Source organism: Corythoichthys intestinalis, chromosome 16 (assembly GCF_030265065.1).
Source record: "Corythoichthys intestinalis isolate RoL2023-P3 chromosome 16, ASM3026506v1, whole genome shotgun sequence".
NCBI classification, from domain to species: domain Eukaryota; kingdom Metazoa; phylum Chordata; class Actinopteri; order Syngnathiformes; family Syngnathidae; genus Corythoichthys; species Corythoichthys intestinalis.
In genome coordinates, this window is record NC_080410.1 from 46,233,736 (window position 1) to 46,252,756 (window position 19,021).

The 19,021-nt window shown below is 36.2% G+C and overlaps 1 protein-coding gene across 2 annotated transcripts in view; it reads left to right on the top strand.

Moving 5' to 3' along the window:
* Positions 1-19,021, top strand: part of sdk2a (sidekick cell adhesion molecule 2a) — a 438,915-nt gene that overhangs the window by 277,939 nt on the left and 141,955 nt on the right. For both annotated transcript variants that reach the window (XM_057817593.1, XM_057817594.1), the window contains exon 6: positions 7,287-7,420. In XM_057817593.1, coding sequence (XP_057673576.1) covers positions 7,287-7,420 — 134 coding nt within the window. The remainder of the gene's footprint in view (positions 1-7,286; positions 7,421-19,021) is intronic.

Here is a 19,021-nt window from a genome sequence, read left to right on the forward strand (position 1 = left end):
TACGCACAGTCATGGTTCCACTTCCCATCATGCATTTGGGCACTTACTGAAAAGCTCAACAAATACACTAGATGGCAATATTTAGTCACACTATACAAAGTCACAAGTCTTTCTATCCGTGGATCCCTCTCACAGAAAGAATGTTAATAATGTAAATGCCATCTTGAAGATTTATTGTCATAATAAACAAATACAGTACTTATGTACTGTATGTTGAATGTATATATTTGTCCGAGTTTTATTCATTTTTTTCTTAATGCATTGCCAAAATGTATATGATCGGGAAAAATTATCGGGAATGAGTGGAATTGAATCGGGAGCAAAAAAAAAGCAATTGGATCGGGAAATATCGTGATCGGCAGATACTCAAACTAAAACGATCGGATCGGGAGCAAAAAAACATGATCGGAACAACCCTATCTATTAGGAGTGGGAACCTCTTGGTACCTCACGATATGATACGGTTTGCGATACAAAGCTCACGATAACGATGATCTGACGATACGGCGATACAACGATACAACGATTATCGATACATTGGTCAGGAAATCATTCTAGGATATTGTAAAACCAACTAATAAAGAGAAAAACAAACTTCTTCTGTGAATTGGAATGAGTTTATCACTAGTAGACGTCCAATCCCTTTGACGTTCAAACGGATTGAACGTCTATGGCCGTCAAAAGCAACCAATGCCAGGCAATGAGGTAATTTTGGGCCATTTTAGGTCATTTACTTGTTGATTTTAAGTAGAGCTGAAACGAATACTCGAGCAACTTGAGTTTAAAAACTGATCCGAGTAATTTTATTCACCTCGAGTAATTGTTTATTTTGACAGCTCTAAGCATCACGTTTTGCTCGGACTACTTTTAATGCGGGACAACGCGCTGATGTCATGTGCGTAGAGGAAGAAGCAAAAAAACGTACTGCAGCCGACACCCGCTACAAAAGACGCCGGCGTTGCTAAAAACTAGCCTGCATGATGCTACGTTGGTAGCAGGTAGCGTCTCATAGAGATCATATCTATGTTGAACTAGATGCAAAATGACAGAGTCAGCGGCGTTAGTATACAGCCGCCATCTTAAAGCAGTAGAGCGCTAAGCGCTAATAAAGAGCGCTAAGCGCTAATAAATAAGATTAACGTTACTGTCACTAGCTCACGTAATGTTAGCCCTGCGGAGGGCTAGGTTTCTATTAATTATGACCACTGTCGATGCATGGCTAACGTGTCTTACATACAGGCTTTAACATAACATAGCGTTGTGGAGTGATGAGGGTGTAAAATAAATACTTAATAATGCTAACTACTGTATCAATTTTAGCTCAGTAGTCATTGCTGGATAAAACACCAAGTAGCACTGGTCCCTCATTGGCTCTAATACAGCCTGTATCATACATTTATTTTGAACACTGCAAAAACTCAAAATCCTATCAGGACTTACAGTTTAGACTAACTTCAAACTTAACTAGAACTTAAAAATAGCTTGACACAAATAGAAATTCAATTGAAACACGTGGGAAAAAATCCTAACTTTTATGTGTGTTATCAAGCGTAATGGCATTTTTAGATAAAAAAAAATCTATCTATCTATCTATCTATCTATCTATCTATCTATCTATCTATCTATCTATCTATCTATCTATCTATCTATCTATCTATCTATCTATCTATCTATCTATCTATCTATCTATCTATCTATCTATATCTATTTTTTAAAATAAGATCTAAAAGTTTTTGGAGTTCAAGCAGTGAATTAGTCTTTTATTTTATTCAAGTTACATCTGAGATGCAATTGTTGGCTGTTTTCAACAATGGACATCGAAAATAAAGACATTGATTGACTGAAAATGGTTCAGTATTAGATGAAATGTCTTGTTTTCTCGTGTATATTCATAATTGCTCTTCACATAAAAATATGTTTTATCCAATTACTCAATTAATCGATAGAATTTTCAGTCGATTACTCGATTACTAAAATATTCGATAGTTGCAGCCCTAATTTTAAGTTACTCGCTGTTGATTTTGGGGTATTTTATGGGTCACCTCCTGTTCATTTTGTGTTACAGAACAGAGAGTGACCTGGGAATCACCCAAATGAATAGGCAGTGAGTCAAACTCAACAGGAAATGACCTGGAAATGCCCTAAAATGAACAGCAAGTGACCTATAAATGCCCTGAAAATCTAACAGAATGATTGTGAATGCTCTGGTTTCCAAATGGATTGGGTGTCGAGCACCGTCAAGGCATCCTTAGAGTTAACTGAGACACTATTATGGTGGAAGATTTTGGCAGCAATTTGTTGGTTCCTTTTTTAATTTTTTTTAATTATTATTATTTTTTTAAAGACATTTAAGACTTTTTAAATTCGCTGACCGAGTGGAATCAAAGACAAAGAGTTTTTTTTGTTGAAAATTCTTGTAAATAAATGCTTAAATCCCTGAATTCTTTACAGATATGGACGTAAAACAGTCCTGATTCTTGGTTGAAAGCAACAACAACAAAAATCTGCAGTTAGCATTTATTTTACGTAAATGTGTCAAAGTACGATGCTAGTCTGTCAGGCAATGTGGTGGCCGCCATATGTAAACAGAGCTTTTCCAGTGAAAATTGAATAAATTTGAACAAATGCTCAAATCCCTGAATTCTTTATAGACATTGTTGGAGGCACTCTTTCAGGTCCTCCGCGTGTTCGTTCTCATTTCAGGTGAGACAGCTAGACTGGATTGCAAAGTAAAAGACTGGAGGCAAGAGTTCATTACTGTGCAGTATTAATTTCAGAAATTTCTGGGTGCATTCAATGACAGAACAAAGGCTGTGTAGAGAAATGCACGCTGAACAGAGAGCTCAGCGTTGCTTATACTGTATGCTGTACAAACAAAGAGGTCATGAGCCTTGCTGGTTGGCATTAGGTGAGATGCATACTGACTTCAATATGGACGTAAAACAGTCATGAATCTTGGTTAAAAGCAAAACAAAACAAAAAAAGTGCAGTTAGCATTTATTTTATGTAAATATGTCGAAGTACGATGCTGGTCAGTAAGCAAATGTAGCGGCCGCAATATGTAAAAAAAGAGCTTTTTCCGTTGAAAATTCTTGTGAATAAATGCTTAAATCCCTCAATTCTGTATAGATATGGACGTAAAACAGTCTCGATTCTTGGTTCAAAGCAAAAAAAAAAAAAAAAAGTGCAGTTGGCATTTATTTTACGTAAATATCTGGAAGTACGATGCCAGTCAGTAAGCAAATGTAGCGGCCGCCAGATGTCAACAGAGCTTTTCCGGTGAAAATTTTTTCTGAATAAATGCTTAAAACCCTGAATTCTTCATAGATATGGGCGTAAAACAGTCAGGATTCTAGGTTAAAAGCAAAAAAAAAAAAAAAAAAAAAAAAGTGCAGGTAGCATTTATTTTACGTAAATATTGCAAAGTATAATGCCAGTGCTGTAGCGGCTAAAATCTCCTTTTGATTTTTTTTTCACGTTTCAAAATACATGCATGGTACAAAAACTATTATAATTATTCTGAATCCTCAAACAAATCACTCCTGAGACAATCCTTCCTGTTTGTATGCGGTACAGCTTTTGTACTTTTTCAACATAAATCCGGCGTTAGATTCCTCCATGTGACTGACTGCTAATAAATGAGTGTTGGATGGCCCCCTCGGGAAGGCTGTGAATGGGAAATGTGTCATGTCGATACATTATAAAATCTATGATATATATATATATATGTATACATATTTTTTATAATAATTAAAAGACTAGATCTTATGGTAATAAAGTTGTAATTACAAGAACATTTACTCCCTGAAAATATCCATCTGGTTTTTATAACAATTAGGGCTGTCAAAATGATCGCGTTAACGGGCGGTAATTAATCTTTTTATTTAATCACATTAAAATATTTGACGCAATTAGCGCACATGCCCCGCTCAAACAGATTAAAATGACAGCACAGTGCAAAGCCCACTTGTTACTTGTGGTTTTGGGAGTTTTGTCGCCCTCTGCTGGCGCTTGGGTACGACTGATTTTATGGGCATCAGCACCGATGAGCATTGTATAATTATTGTCATCAACAATGGCGGGCTACTAGTTTATTTTTTGATTGAAAATTTTACAAATTTTATTAAAACGAAAACATTAAGAGGGGTTTTAATATAAAATTTCTATAACTTGTACTAACATTTTTCTTTTAAGAACTACAAGTCTTTCTATCCATGGATCGCTTTAACAGAATGTTAATAATGTTAATTCCATCTTGTTGATTTATTGTTATAATAAACAAATACAGTACTTATGTACCGTATGTTGAATGTATATATCCATCTTGTGTCCTATCTTTCCATTCCAACAATAATTTACAGAAAAAAATATGGCATATTTTATAGATGGTTTGAATTGCGATTAATCAATTTTTAAGCTGTAATTAACTCAATTAAAAATTTTAATCGTTTGACAGCCCTAAGAGTAATGTTTTACCTTATATGATATTATTTCTAAAAATGTGTTGTCTGATAATACTTATTAGATTACTGTCAGAATTTTTAGATTTTATTGAATAAAATGAGATTTTTAGTTTTAAAGTCGTCAAGATATACTTTAATTTTGCTCTAACATGTTATTAGAATTTCCCTATAATATTAGATAGAAATTTTTAACGCCATTTGTGGCGATAGACATCCAGTTCATACGATTAAACGGATTGGATGTTTATCGCTGTCAATAGCAGTCAATGAGTTAATTTATGAAATAGCATTTAAGAGAAGAATAGGAATGCTGTTTCCGTTGTTTCAGTGTTATAACTCGACTCTGTGGTCAATGTAAAAACATCTTATCTATGAAAACAACCAGTGGCGCCACCAGGGGGTGGCCAGGGGTGGCAATGGCCACCCCAATAAATTGTTGGCCACCCCGCTTGCCAGTATATCGTTAGATTGTTGTAGCATCAGTTATGCATTTCATCCCAAATGAATGCATTTATTTTGTTTTGTTAAATGTAGGGCTGTCAAAATTATCGCGTTAACGGGCGGTAATAAATTTTTTAATCGCGTGAAAATATTTATCGCAGTTAATGCATTCGCGGTGCGACTCACTCACGCATTGCCGCAAACAGCCTACAATGGAGCCGTTTTACTTACATACACTGATGAGAGGCCGTGTCAAGTGAGTAGATACAAGCATTCATTGGGGCCGTGCTTTTAATTGGCTGTGTCATCTCTCCCGCAGCAACTATAAATATTGTGGGAAGCGACATGGGGAAGAATGACAGGAACACACCCTGTGGTGTACCTAACGCAGAGAAGATATAGCATTTGCAGCCACCACACACAGTCATGGTTGCACCACTTACCTTCATGCATTTGCGCAGAACAGTTAAGTCGCTACAGTATCATTTACTGAAAGCTCAACAAATACACTTGATAGCAATATTTAGTCACAATATACAAACTCACATTTATCCTTTAAGAATTACAAGTCTTTCTATCCGTGGATCCCTTTCACAGAAAGAATGTTAATAATGTTAATGCCATCTTCTGGATTTGTACTTATGTACAGTATGTTGAATGTATATATCCGTTTTGTCTTATCTTTCCATTCCAACAATAATTTACAGAAAAATATGGCATATTTTAGAGATGGTTTGAATTGCAATTAATTACGATTAATTAATTTTTAAGCTGTGATTAACTCGATTAAAAATTTTAATCGTTTGACAGCCCTAGTTAAATGTACACCTTATACCTAATATATACTAGACGGATATATACATTCAACATACGGTACATAAGTACTGTATTTGTTTATTATTACAATAAATCAACAAGATGGCATTAACATTATTAACATTCTCTTAAAGCGATCCACGGATAGAAAAACTTGTAGTTCTGAAAAGATAAATGTTAGTACAAGTTATAGAAATTTTATATTAAAACCCCTCTTAATGTTTTCGTTTCATTAAAATTTGTAAAATTTTCAATCAAAAAATAAACTAGTCGCTCGCCATTGTTGATGTCAATAATTACACCATACTCACTCCCCAAACCCATAAAATCATTTGGACCCAAGCGCCAGCAGAGGGCGCCAAACAACAAAAAACAAATAACAAGCGGACATTACACTGCTGTCATTTTAATCTGTTTGAGCGGGGCATGTGCGTTAATTGCGTCAAATATTTTAACGTGATTAATTTAAAAAATTAATTATCGCCTGTTAACGCGATAATTTTGACAGCCCTAATTTTTTCATTTTTGATGGTGAAATTTTTTTTATAAATTTACAGTTAAGACAGCTAAGAGTATATATTAGGGCTGTCAAATGATTAAAATTTTTAATCGAGTTAATTACAGCTTAAAAATTAATTAATCGTAATTAATCGCAATTAATCGCAATTCAAACCATCTATAAAATATGCCATATTTTTCTGTAAATTATTGTTGGAATGGAAAGATAAGACACAAGATGGATATATACATTCAACATACGGTACATAAGGACTATTTGTTTATTATAACAATAAATCAACAAGATGGCATTAACATTATTAACATTCTGTTAAAGCGATCCATGGATAGAAAGACTTGTAGTTCTTAAAAGAAAAATGTAAGTACAAGTTAGAGAAATTTTATATTAAAACACCTCTTAATGTTTTCATTTTATTGAAATTTGTAAAATTTTCAATCAAAAAATAAACTAGTAGCCCGCCATTGTTGATGTCAATAATTACTTACACAATGCTCATGGATGCTGAAACCTATAAAATCAGTCGCAACCAAGCGCCAGCAGAGGGCGGCAAAACTCCATAAAACACAACAAGTGAGCGTTTCACTGTGTACTGTCATTTAAATCTCTCTGAGCGGGGCATCTGCGTTAATTGCGTCAAATATTTTAACGTGATTAATTTAAAAAATTAATTAACGCCCGTTAACGCGATAATTTTGACAGCCCTAATATATACATAACACAATAAAACAGAATTGTTGTGGAACTCAATTTGTTGACTGGACAGTTATGGACTATGCACATTAAATCATTAGTAACATTAAATATTACACAATACACCAAAGTATATCAGTAGCCGTGTCCTTCAGTCTTTCTGATAGTTTTCTCCTGAGCTTTTTACTACAATAATATAATGAAAACCTGAAATTATGGCTTTTAGTTTTGGCCACCCCAAGATTTTAAGTGGCCACATCTGGCCACCCCTATGAAAAATTTCTGGAGGCGCCACTGAAAACAACTCTTGTGCACCAGCCTCCGTCAAAACATTTATTTGTTTCTTGTATTTCCAGCGCCATCACCCTGGACAACACCCTGGCCATCCTGTCAACAGTGGCGCCCGACGCCGGACGCTACTACGCGCAGGCCGTCAACGACAAGAACGGCGAGAACAAAACCAGTCAGCCCGTTACGCTGGTCGTGGAGAGTAAGTACAGTGCACGCTGCTGGACTGCTTCGCCCACTCGCCACTCTCGAAGCTCTTTGTGTAAGAAGTTCACATGTTGCTATGATAATAAACACCATGACTCACATCGTCCGCTTTTGACTTACCAGCGTATTCCTAATGATGATGCACAAAGGAATGATTGTTCAAAATACTTTCAAGTTGAAGTTTTTCTCAGAATGATAATGAAAATGGAAGTTACAAAACAGCATATAATAGCGATTCTCAAAGCGTGTGATGAACAGTCTCTCCTTGCAGTGGTGGAACAAATGCGAACACACTCAAAATTCTGAAACTTGGTATTTATTCAAGAACCTGATTTCAAGTGGTTACACACAACTGTTTCAAGTAACTGTTAGGTTATGTCGTTAAAAGAAAAATTCCCAAAAATACTTCAAGTGAAGCAATTCATATTCAAACCTTTTGCATGCAAAATGTGTAATGTAATGTGTAAAAACACAAAACTAGTGTGTATATACAATGAAAAACACCAATTTAAAAGTTAAAAGTGCATGTGCAATTTTTTGAGTGTGACTTGACAGCAATTTGCTTCTGTCTTTTTGCAATATTTACAAAACAGATAGCGATAGCACGTCACATGAGTGACATGTTCAAACACTGCCAAAATGCATGCTAACTACACATATGTTTTCCAAAATTTCCGGTTTCGCAGTGAGTCAGCAACAGGCACACTTTTGCAAAATAGACAATAGTTATTTATGAAAATTGCAGAATTAATGATGTTTATTGATTACAATCCCACATAAAAGCAAGCAGTACAGACATCAAATCAAGCATAACAAGTGGTAACGATGACGTTAGATCTAGCTTGTCAATCCCAGAATCTCCGCGCTACGGTTACAGCACAAGATGTTCCTTAGCAATGAAAAGCGCTTACCGTGACAAATGAGCGGGGAGCCAATGCTCCGGTAAAGCGGCGAAGGAACAAATCAGAGCGATCCGTACGTGATCCTCCAGCGGACTTCGCGGGTCGCCCGGAAATGTCCGGTTCTTGTAGGAACGCTTCCCGTGGGGGCGGGGGCTGGCCAACCCAGGTGGCGCTTGCCTTGCCCAATGACAAATATTATAGCTACTTTTGGTTCAGCCCCATGAAAAAGGGCTTCTCACATGGTCAACAAGTTGTGCTGTCCTGGTAACTGATGTTATGTCCTCGCGGTAAATATTATGGGTGCAAAACAAGTTATCTCGTGAGATTCCCTCCTAACTATGGAACCCAAGCGCGTAAAAAAACAATACTATGGTGCAAAACAAGTTATTTCGTGAGATTCCCTTCTAACTATGGAACTCAAGGTGAAAAACAATAGAAGTTGTTACAGTCTAGGTCACAGAGGTAATCATACATCACAAAGGCATGATGTGCTAATGTTAAGGCATCACATAATATTTTCCCCCATCAACATACGAGAAGAAACTATCACACATTGTGAACATATGACGGAAACTATGACGGAATTTTCGTCTTGTTCTTGTCTCTTAAGACTAGGGTTGTTCCGATCGTGTTTTTTTGCTCCCGATCGTTTTAGTTTGAGTATCTGCCGATCCCGATATTTCCCGATCCGATTGCTTTTTTTTTTTTGCTCCCGATTCAATTCCAATCATTCCCGATAATTTTTCCCGATCATATACAAGAAAAAAATGAATAAAACTCGGACGAATGTATACATTCAACATACAGTACATAAGTACTGTATTTGTTTATTATGACAATAAATCCTCAAGATGGCATTTACATTATTAACGTTCTTTCTGTGAGAGGGATCCACGGATAGAAAGACTTGTAATTCTTAAAGGATAAATGTGACTTTGTATATTGTGACTAAATATTGCCATCTAGTATATTAGTTGAGCTTTCAGTAAATGATACTGCAGCCATTTAACTTCTAACCAAATGCATGATGGGAAGTGCAACCATGATTGTGCGTAGGGGCACCAATTGATATATCTTCTCTGCGTTGGGAAAGAACATAGGGTGTTCAGAAAATTCTTACTCACATTGCCTCCCACGTTATTTTTAATTGCTGAGAGAGGTATTGTAAGGCTTTAGCCACATAAAAAATGGCTCCAAAGGCTGTCAAAATTCTCTCTACTCATTATACGCTGCCTTTTAGCGCTACCTGTAGGTAATACGGCGTCTATATAGATTGAACGCGACAATGCGTGAGTGGGTCGTGCAGCGCATGCGTTAATTACTTAACGTGATTGATTTAAAAAAATTAATTACCGCCGTTAACGCAATAAATTTGATAGCCATACTTTAAGACAAAAATACTCTGGTTGTGTAAGACATTTTGTCTGTAACGTTAAATACAATTAGAAATCGATTTAAATATAATATATATATATATATTAAAAAAAGGCATGTCCGATATTTTTTTGCCGATTCCGATACTTTGAAAATGATGTGAGCTGATCGATCGGGATATCTTTACGTAAGATGACAACTGGCTTCCATCTCGTTATGTTTTAGTCTCCGAAAATGCAAATTAAAGAGGTAAAATCTGTGCTCCCATTCTTTTTTCTCTACTCGCCACAAATTATTTTTAGGCGCAAACGCTGTACAACCCTGATAAATACAACAATTTCTTTTTGCGTGTTTTAAATCTGTTTCAATCTGTAATTTTTTTTTTTTTAACAAGGAAAATTACTGATCTTTTCTTGTAAAATGATACATTTTCAAGTACAACTTCTGTCACTAGGTCAAGTAAGGTTTGTTAATTGCATATTTTAATATTGCTCATTACTGTTCCAAACTATTTTATGTTTATTATACTACTTTCTATTCATTCACAACATGCAGCCCTACTCATGTAACTAAAAAGAACATAACACTGCACTCGAACCGGCTCTCAACATAATGTACTGTATTGAAGTTACACCATCGTAAAGTTGATGGAAATTACAAGACGTTTTGTGAGCCCGAAATGCGCCGCCCGTCCGCGATAAACCGATGGCTGGCAAGACAGCGCAAATAAAAGCCCAGTATTATTTTATCTCTTCATTAGATTTATCGCCGTTGGCCCTCTGTTAAAAGATTTTACTGTGGGTAGGTCACACTTTTTATTCGGAGCATTTATGAATGTGCTCTGGATCAAACTATGCCGGGCCCCCCCCAAAAAATAGGACATTTTATATTCAAGTGATGATGTTTTTTAGCTTGTTATTTACATTGTAGCTATGGTCATTAAATTAGCCAATACGTAGAAATATTGAACTCATTGGCGGGGGCGTAGCTGCTAACCCACCCAATTAGAATGGATTGGACATCTGACGTCGTCAATGGCAGTGAAACTAGAGCTGCTAACTAATAAATGACTAATTGATACGCGAGTAAATGAACTATTTTGAAAGGCAATGAAAGACATTGTTGACCTCTAAATCTTTCTTTGTCATTTTTATTTTGCTGGTAATACAAAAAAGGGGGAATATATATATATATATTTTTTTTTTACGATTATTTTATTTTTTTAAAGTAAAAAAGCATATTTTTTAGGGCTGTCAAACGATTAAAATGTTTAATCGAGTCAATTACAGCTTAAAAATTAATTAATCGTAATTAATCGCAATTAATCGCAATTCAAACCATCCATAAAATATGACATATTTTTCTGTAAATTATTGTTGGGATGGAAAGATAAGACACAAGATGGATGTATACATTCAACATACGGTACATAAGTACTGTATTTGTTTATTTTAACAATAAATCAACAATATGGCATTAACATTATGACCATTCTGTTAAAGCGATCCATGGATAGAAAGACTTGTAGTTCTTAAAAGATAAATGTTAGTACAAGTTATAGAAATTTTATATTAAAACCCCTCTTAATGTTTTTGTTTTAATAAAATTTGTAAAAATTTTCAATGATAAAAATAAACTAGTAGCCCGCCATTGTTGATGTCAATAATTACACAATGCTCATGGGTGCTTTAGCCCATAAAATCAGTCACACCCAAGCGCCAGCAGAGGGTGACAAAACTCCAAAAAACAAAAGTAACAAGTTGGCATTGCACTGTGCTGTCATTTTAATCTGTTTGAGCGGGGCATGTGCGTTAATTGCGTCAAATATTTTAACGTGATTAATTTAAAAGATTAATTACCGCCCGTTAACGTGATAATTTTGACAGCCCTATTATTATTATATTATTACTAGGGCTGTCAAACGATTAAAATTTTTAATCGAAGTAATTACAGCTTAAAAATTAATTAATTGTAATTAATCGCAATTCAAACCATCTATAAAATATGCCTTATTTTTCTGTAAATTATTGTTGGAACGAAAAGATAAGACACAAGACAGATATATACATTCAACATACGGTACATAAGTACTGTATTTGTTTATTATAACAATAAATCAACAAGATGGCATTAACATTATTAACATTCTCTTAAAGCGATCCATGGATAGAAAAACTTGTAGTTCTTAAAAGATGTTAGTTCAAAATATAGAAATTTTATATAAAAACCCCTCTTCATATTTTCGTTTTATTAAAATTTGTAAAATTTTCAATCAAAAAACAAACTAGTAGCTTGCCATTGTTGATGTCATTACAACATGCTTACTCCCCAAACCCATAAAATCATTTGGACCCAAGCGGCAACAGAGGGCGCCAAACAACAAAAAACAAGTAACAAGTAACAAACTGACATTACACTGCTGTCATTTTAATCTGAGCGGGGCATGTGCGTTAATTGCGTCAAATATTTTAACGTGATTCATTTTAAAAAATAATTACCGCCCGTTAACGCGATCATTTTGACAGCCCTAATATTTTTATTTGTTTAAATTTTAAAAAAAAAGAGGGGGCGGCAATCATTCCCCATTTAACTCTTTTAATTTTTTTTACTTTAAGAATTGGCCTTACGGTTTTAATTAAGTACCCATCATTTAAAGATGGATTCAATTTAAGATTTTGCCGATTTAGGAGTATTTTAGATAAAAAGTTAATTAGGTTCGCTACAATAAAGCTTTCTAGAGAAGTCTACTGCTTTAAGATGGCGGCTGTTAACAACGCGGCAACTACTAAACGGCAAGTCTGTCATTTTGCATCTAGTTCTTTTTACATGTTCTACCGGCGCCGTTGTCTGTCATTTTGCATCTAGTTCTACATATATGTGATATCTACTATAGCCGTATGTGGCCGTATGTTTGTAGCAACTAGCAACTGGGTGTTGTTTGAAGCAGCTGTCGGCTGCAGTCAGGTATCATTGTTTTTTGGGGTTTTTTATCTAGAGGCTTGAGTTGAACATGATATTTACTCTCGGTCCGTTCCTCATTGCGTCCCGAAGACTGCGCTGACTGTGTTTTAGGTCTGCTTTACCTGGTATACTTCAATAATCGGAATTTGGATTTTTGTGAATCGTTCTCGAATCTTCCACAGCCGAATGGCAAATAATCTCAGAATCGGAAATTTCGCACGCCTCTAGTAGTTTCTATTGTGTGTACTCACTTTTGTTGCCAGGTGTTTAGATAAAATGGCTATATTTTGAGGGGAAAACAAATTAACTCTATTATATAAGCTGCACAAAGACTACTTTTCATTGTGTCAGTGTCATTTTGTCAGTGTTGTCTAGTGATGTGTCGGTCACGAACGAGCCGGTACAAAGAGCCGGCTCTTTGAAGTGAACGATGAGAGCTGGCACTAGAGGTGCGAATTTTTAGGCACCAAACGATTCGATTACGATTCAGAGACTCCGATTCGATTATAAATCGATTATTGATGCCCCTCTCCCCCTTATTTTATTATTATTTTTTTAATGTTTTGTATATTTGTTCCAAAATTGTTCAAAAATCCTCTCAGGCTGAATAAACCAAACCACTATTTTAGTATCAAGTTACCGGTTAAAAACAGTAAATAAAATACTCAAGTCCTCATTCTGCATCAGCAGCTTTAAACTACATTCAATGAATTTAATGTTGTGAATCAACCGTTAAAGTTGTCAAAATTGCACCTGTTATTCCATAATTTCCTTCATGTCTACTTTCGACATGTGAAAATTTTAAAACTGTTTCATCATTTAAAGATAGATTCAAGTCAAGATTTTGACGATTTAGGGGTATTTTAGATAAAAAATAATTAGGTTCTCTACAGTAGAGCCTTCTAGAGAAGTCTACTGCTTTAAGATGGCGTATTGTTTACTAGCGCGGGAAAGTATCATTTCACATCGAGTTTAGATATATTTGATATCTACCATAGCCGTATGTTGCCGTATGTTTGTAGCAACTAGCATCTGGGCGCTGTTTGTAGCGGCTGACGGCCGCAGTCAGGTATTATTGTTTTTTTTTTTACCTAGCGGCATTAGCCGTACATGATATGTATTCTCGGTCCGTTCCTCATTGCGTCCCGAAGACTGCGTTTTATTTCCGCTTTACCTGATATAATTCAATAATCGGAATTTGGATGTTTGTGAATCGTTCTCGAATCTTCCACGGCCGAATCGCGAATAATCTAAGAATCGGAAATTTTGCACGCCTCTAGCCGGCACCCTCCCTCGAGAGCCGGCTCTGTAAACCCCCCCCCCTCCATGTCGCTTTCTTTTCACGTGTCTGAAGCGAGGTTTGGCAGTGGCTCGGCTGCCGTGCTCAGAGAGGGAGACGGGAAGAGAAAGGCGAGAGGCTTGGCACTAGATACTGCACAGAGTGCACGCTGAGCACATGCTCCGACGCGTCTGCAAAGCCACAAACAGACACAGGAGGAGGAAAGGACGACACACGAACGCGGTTTGTAGGCCTTCAAGATGAGCCGAAAACGCAGTAAAATTTGGAGACATTTTAATTGGTTAAAGTCAGATGACAATAGGGTAGAATGCCGTGTCTGCAAACTTAACCCCTTATAGCCTAATGTAACACATTTCATACACTTAGAATTTCATTATTTTGAGACTAATTGAGAAATTTGATTTTTTTTTTTTTTTTAAGGATGGATGCAAGTCAACACATGCATCTGCAGGTTCCATGAGAAAAAAAAAATCTGGATTAAACTAAAAGACTGGACAAATAATTACTGAGAGAAGGAGCCGGATTAGCCAGTTAAAGTTGAAGTATTTAGTTTTCTTGAATGCAAATTTAAAATAAAGCAAGGAGTAGCTTATGTTTGTTTTCTTCGCTGCTGCTGTTGCAGTTACTACTGACTGTTTTTGTTATGTTTGATTGTTGTTGGTTGAAGTTCAATTTGGTTGCTTGTTTATTGTTTGGAGCCTTTTTAATGTTGAATAAAATAAGTAAAAAACTTTTCTTTGCTTGATAATTGTTGCTATTTGCAGTCAGTAGAGTGCAATATTTAGTTCACCAAGTCATTTATCAAAATATATGCTAAACTTGTCATCAATATTTAAAAGAAAAGCTAAAGTTGAAAGAGCCGTTTGAGAGCCAAAAAGACTTTTGACTGAGCCAATCCAAATGAACTGGATCACTGAAGAGAGCCGAAAATCCCATAACTAGTGTTGTCCCATGAAAAGATATACTTAAATATCTGCAGAAATGCGAGGGGTGTACTCCCTTTTGTGATACAGTTTAGATTTTTAAATCAATGGCAACATTTTATGTGTTTCAAATAACATAGTAAATAGAATAGGGCTGTCAAACGATAAAATTTTTTAATCGAGTTAATTACAGCTTAAAAATTAATTAATCGTAATTAATCGCAATGAATCACAATTCAAACCATCTATAAAATATGCCATATTTTTATGTAAATTATTGTTGGAATGGAAAGATAAGACACAAGATGGATATATATATTCAATATGCGGTACATAAGGACTGTATTTGTTTATTATAAAAATAAATCAACAAGATGGCATTAACACTATTAACATTCTGTTAAAGCGATCCATGGATAGAAAGACTGTAGTTCTTATAAGATAAATGTTAGTACAAGTTATAGAAATGTTATATTAAAACCCCTCTTAATGTTTTCGTTTTAATAAAATTTGTAAATTTTTCAATCAAAAAATAAACTAGTTGCCCGCCATTGTTGATGTCAATAATTACTTACACAATGCTCGTGGGTGCTGAAGCCTATAAAATCAGTCGCACCCAAGCGCCAGCAGAGGGCAGCAAAACTCCACAAAACACAATTAACAAGTGGGCATTTCACTATACTGTCATTTAAATCTGTCTGAGCGGGGCATGTGCGTTAATTGCGTCAAATATTTTAACGTGATTAATTTAACAAAATAATTACAGCCCGTTAACGCTTTAATTTGGACAGCCCTAAAATAGAACAATTGTGACGCGGAAATTCAGGTTACGTCGCCAGTGCAGGAACAGAACTCGTTCGTAACCCTGGGACTACCTGTTTATTTTTAAACGGGAAAAACCTGGTGTACTCGATCGTTCCTCAGGGACTACAGGTTAATTTTTCTTTTCAATTCATTTTAGTGGGAAATATGAGTCGATAAACATGATTTTGTTCTCGCACAAAATGGCGCGGCGGGGCAGATCTAACCCCATAGGCCTCCGGTTTGACACCTGCGTATTTGAAGCGTGGAGTCATTTTGCCACGTCGTGACTCTAGAGCTCGACTGCTGTCACGTCAGCGTCGGTAACGCACGCAGCGGTGTGTGCAGATCAGATATCGGCGCTCATCACCAGACCTGACCTTGCAGATCATACAAGCGTGTTACACATCTATAAGTCAATATGCTCACTCTTTGTTTTTTTTTAGTTCTGTTGCTGCATTTGTTCATTTTAGCCCACAGCTTGTTGGGAGTGGCTTTCATGCTACGACCACGCTTAACACTCAAAGGTAACGTGGATGTACATTAGCACTAAAGCCTCTTTTGACACGACTGGCTGTAACCAATCGTCTGACATTCATAAGTAAGCCTTTACCTGGCAGGTCAGCCCGTCGTCGTCTCCTATTTAATTAGGAGATTACACACTTGAGCTCTTCTCGGCGTGGAGACTTTATGAACTGCGCCGCGTTCATTACTGCCAGGCAGCCTGTCACTATAAAAGGAGCCGGAGTTGAACGGAGGCTTTTGTTTGTGTCACCCGCAAACACTTTAGGGCTTAATTTACAAGCCGGGGTTTGGTAATGTGACGTGTGTTCGCTAAGGCTAATATGTGTGAAGCCACATGAAGTCAATCATCAGGGAGTTATGGGGCATGGAATGTACAGCTGTTTGGATTAGTTTTCTAGGCTTATTTAATAGATGCAGTTCATATTACTGTATATACTTTGATCCCTCTTTTTTCACTATTAATGGGGACCGGAAATAGTGTTGCCAAACATCCCTTGAAAAGCGGAATTGTCCCGTATTCAGAAACAAAAGAACGCATACCGTATTAAACTTACAAGTAGAGATGTCCCGATCGATCGGGATGCCAATCGATCGGGTGCGATTCTCAAGGAAATAATTGCTGAATGTGCAGTGTTATGATGAATAAAGTTTATATACCAACAAAATTAACTTCTGTGAGAAGAAAGTTTTGATGTTGTATTGGAGTGTGTGTTTGTGAAGCGTTTCGGAATAATGATCATGTGATCATTCAATGAGAATTTATGAGAAAAAAAAGTTTAAATGGAAAAATTTAATTTTGGGTCCGATCACGTCATTTTCAAAGTATCGGAATCGGCAAAAAAATATCGGCCATGCCTTTTTTTATATAATATACATATATTTTTTAATTAAATCGTTTTCTAATTGTATTTAACATTACAAACATAATATGTTACACTCATCCAGAGTCTTTAGTTTAGGCTTAAGGGAGGGTTATCAAATTTATCCCGATAACGACGGTAATTAATTTTTTTAAAGAATGTATCACGTTAAAATATTGAACGCAATTAATGCATGCGCTGCACGACCCACCCACTCATTGTCGCGCTCAATCTGTAATGGCGCCATCTTACCTAAATAGAGAGATAAAAGGCAGCGTAAAATGAGTAGAGTGAATTTTGGCAGCCTTTGGAGCCTTTTTTTTAATTGGCTAAAGCCTTACAATCCCTCTCCCTATGATTAGAAATATCATGGGAAGCAATGTGGGGAAGCAAGGTAGCAATTGATCTTTTTCTTAACGCAGAGAAGATATATCAATTGTTAGCACTACGCGCAGTCATGGTTCCACTTCCCATCATGCATTTGGGCATGGCTACAGTATCATTTACTGAAAGCTCAACAAATACACTAGATGGCAATATTTAGTCACAATATACAAAGTCACATGTCTTTCTATCCGTGGATCCCTCTCACAGAAAGAATGTTAATAATGTAAATGCCATCTTGAGGATTTATTGTCATAATAAACAAATACAGTACTTAAGTACTGTATGTTGAATGTATATATTCGTCCGAGTTTTATTCATTTTTTTCTTAATGCATTGCCAAAATGTATATGATCAGGAAACATTATCGGGAATGATTGGAATTGAATCGGGAGCAAAAAAAAAGCAATCGGATTGGGAAATATCGGGATCGGCAGATACTCAAACTAAAGCGATCGGATCGGGAGCAAAAAAACATGATCGGAACAACACTACTTACAAGGGACGCGCTTTGTCCCGTATTTACATGAAAATCCAAAATACAGGTACCGTAATTTCCCGAATATAAGGCGCACCCTTGTACGATGTGCACCCTAAATTTATTTGTAAAATCTAGGGAAAATTATTGTACCCATTTATAACGCGCACCCTAATTTTAGCACCAATAAATAGCAGTATACGAGAAAACAGAGCTCGTGTACAGATACAGAAATGTCATTTTACTGAATGGTGAAACACAGCACAAGTATAGCATATTGGTAGATCAAAACATTACCATAAACTGACAATATTTACGGTAATAATATGATTTGACAACTTCTCCAACTTACCAGAATTTAGGAGAAAGCAAAACAGATGTATCTTTTCTTTTAAAGGCTGCTGTATAACTTGCTCGTTTCATCATGATGAATAAATGTTTCTTCCATGGATTGATACGGCAAAATGAAAGTGAGAACGTTAGTCGGAAATCCGAGAGCGCTCATCGCTGTCAACATGACAGTAACAATAGGAACTATTGTTATTTGGGTTTGAGTTTCCCGAGGGACAGATATAGTTGACGGACAAACACAGGAAGTCTGTTGCTACGTTTGTTATGGTCCGAGTTGCAGAGCTGCGATAAACGCTGACTCAAATGAGTTCAAGAAACTAAATTCTGTGCTTTATGAAGAGTGAAAAAATCAGAATTTAACACGGACGAAATTATTCAGCCGATCAGAGTGAAGTATTACCGAAACAAAATGGTGACGTCACGTACTGTAATGGTCGGCAACGGCTCGCCGCATACGTTTCTTCAACACAACGTGGCCGTGTCAATAAAAAAAAAAATCGGTTTATAAATATATAGATACGTATTAGGGCTGTCAAAATTATCGCGTTAACGGGCGTTAATTAATTTTTTTAATTAATCACGTTAAAATATTTGACGCAATTAACAAATGCAATGAATGACCCGCTCGCATATTGCCTCAAACAAATTACAATGAGGCCGTTTATGGACATTAAGAGTGAAGAGAATGCCACCGGCCGCTTGGGGGCAGCGCCGTTCCATACTTATGTTATTTCTTC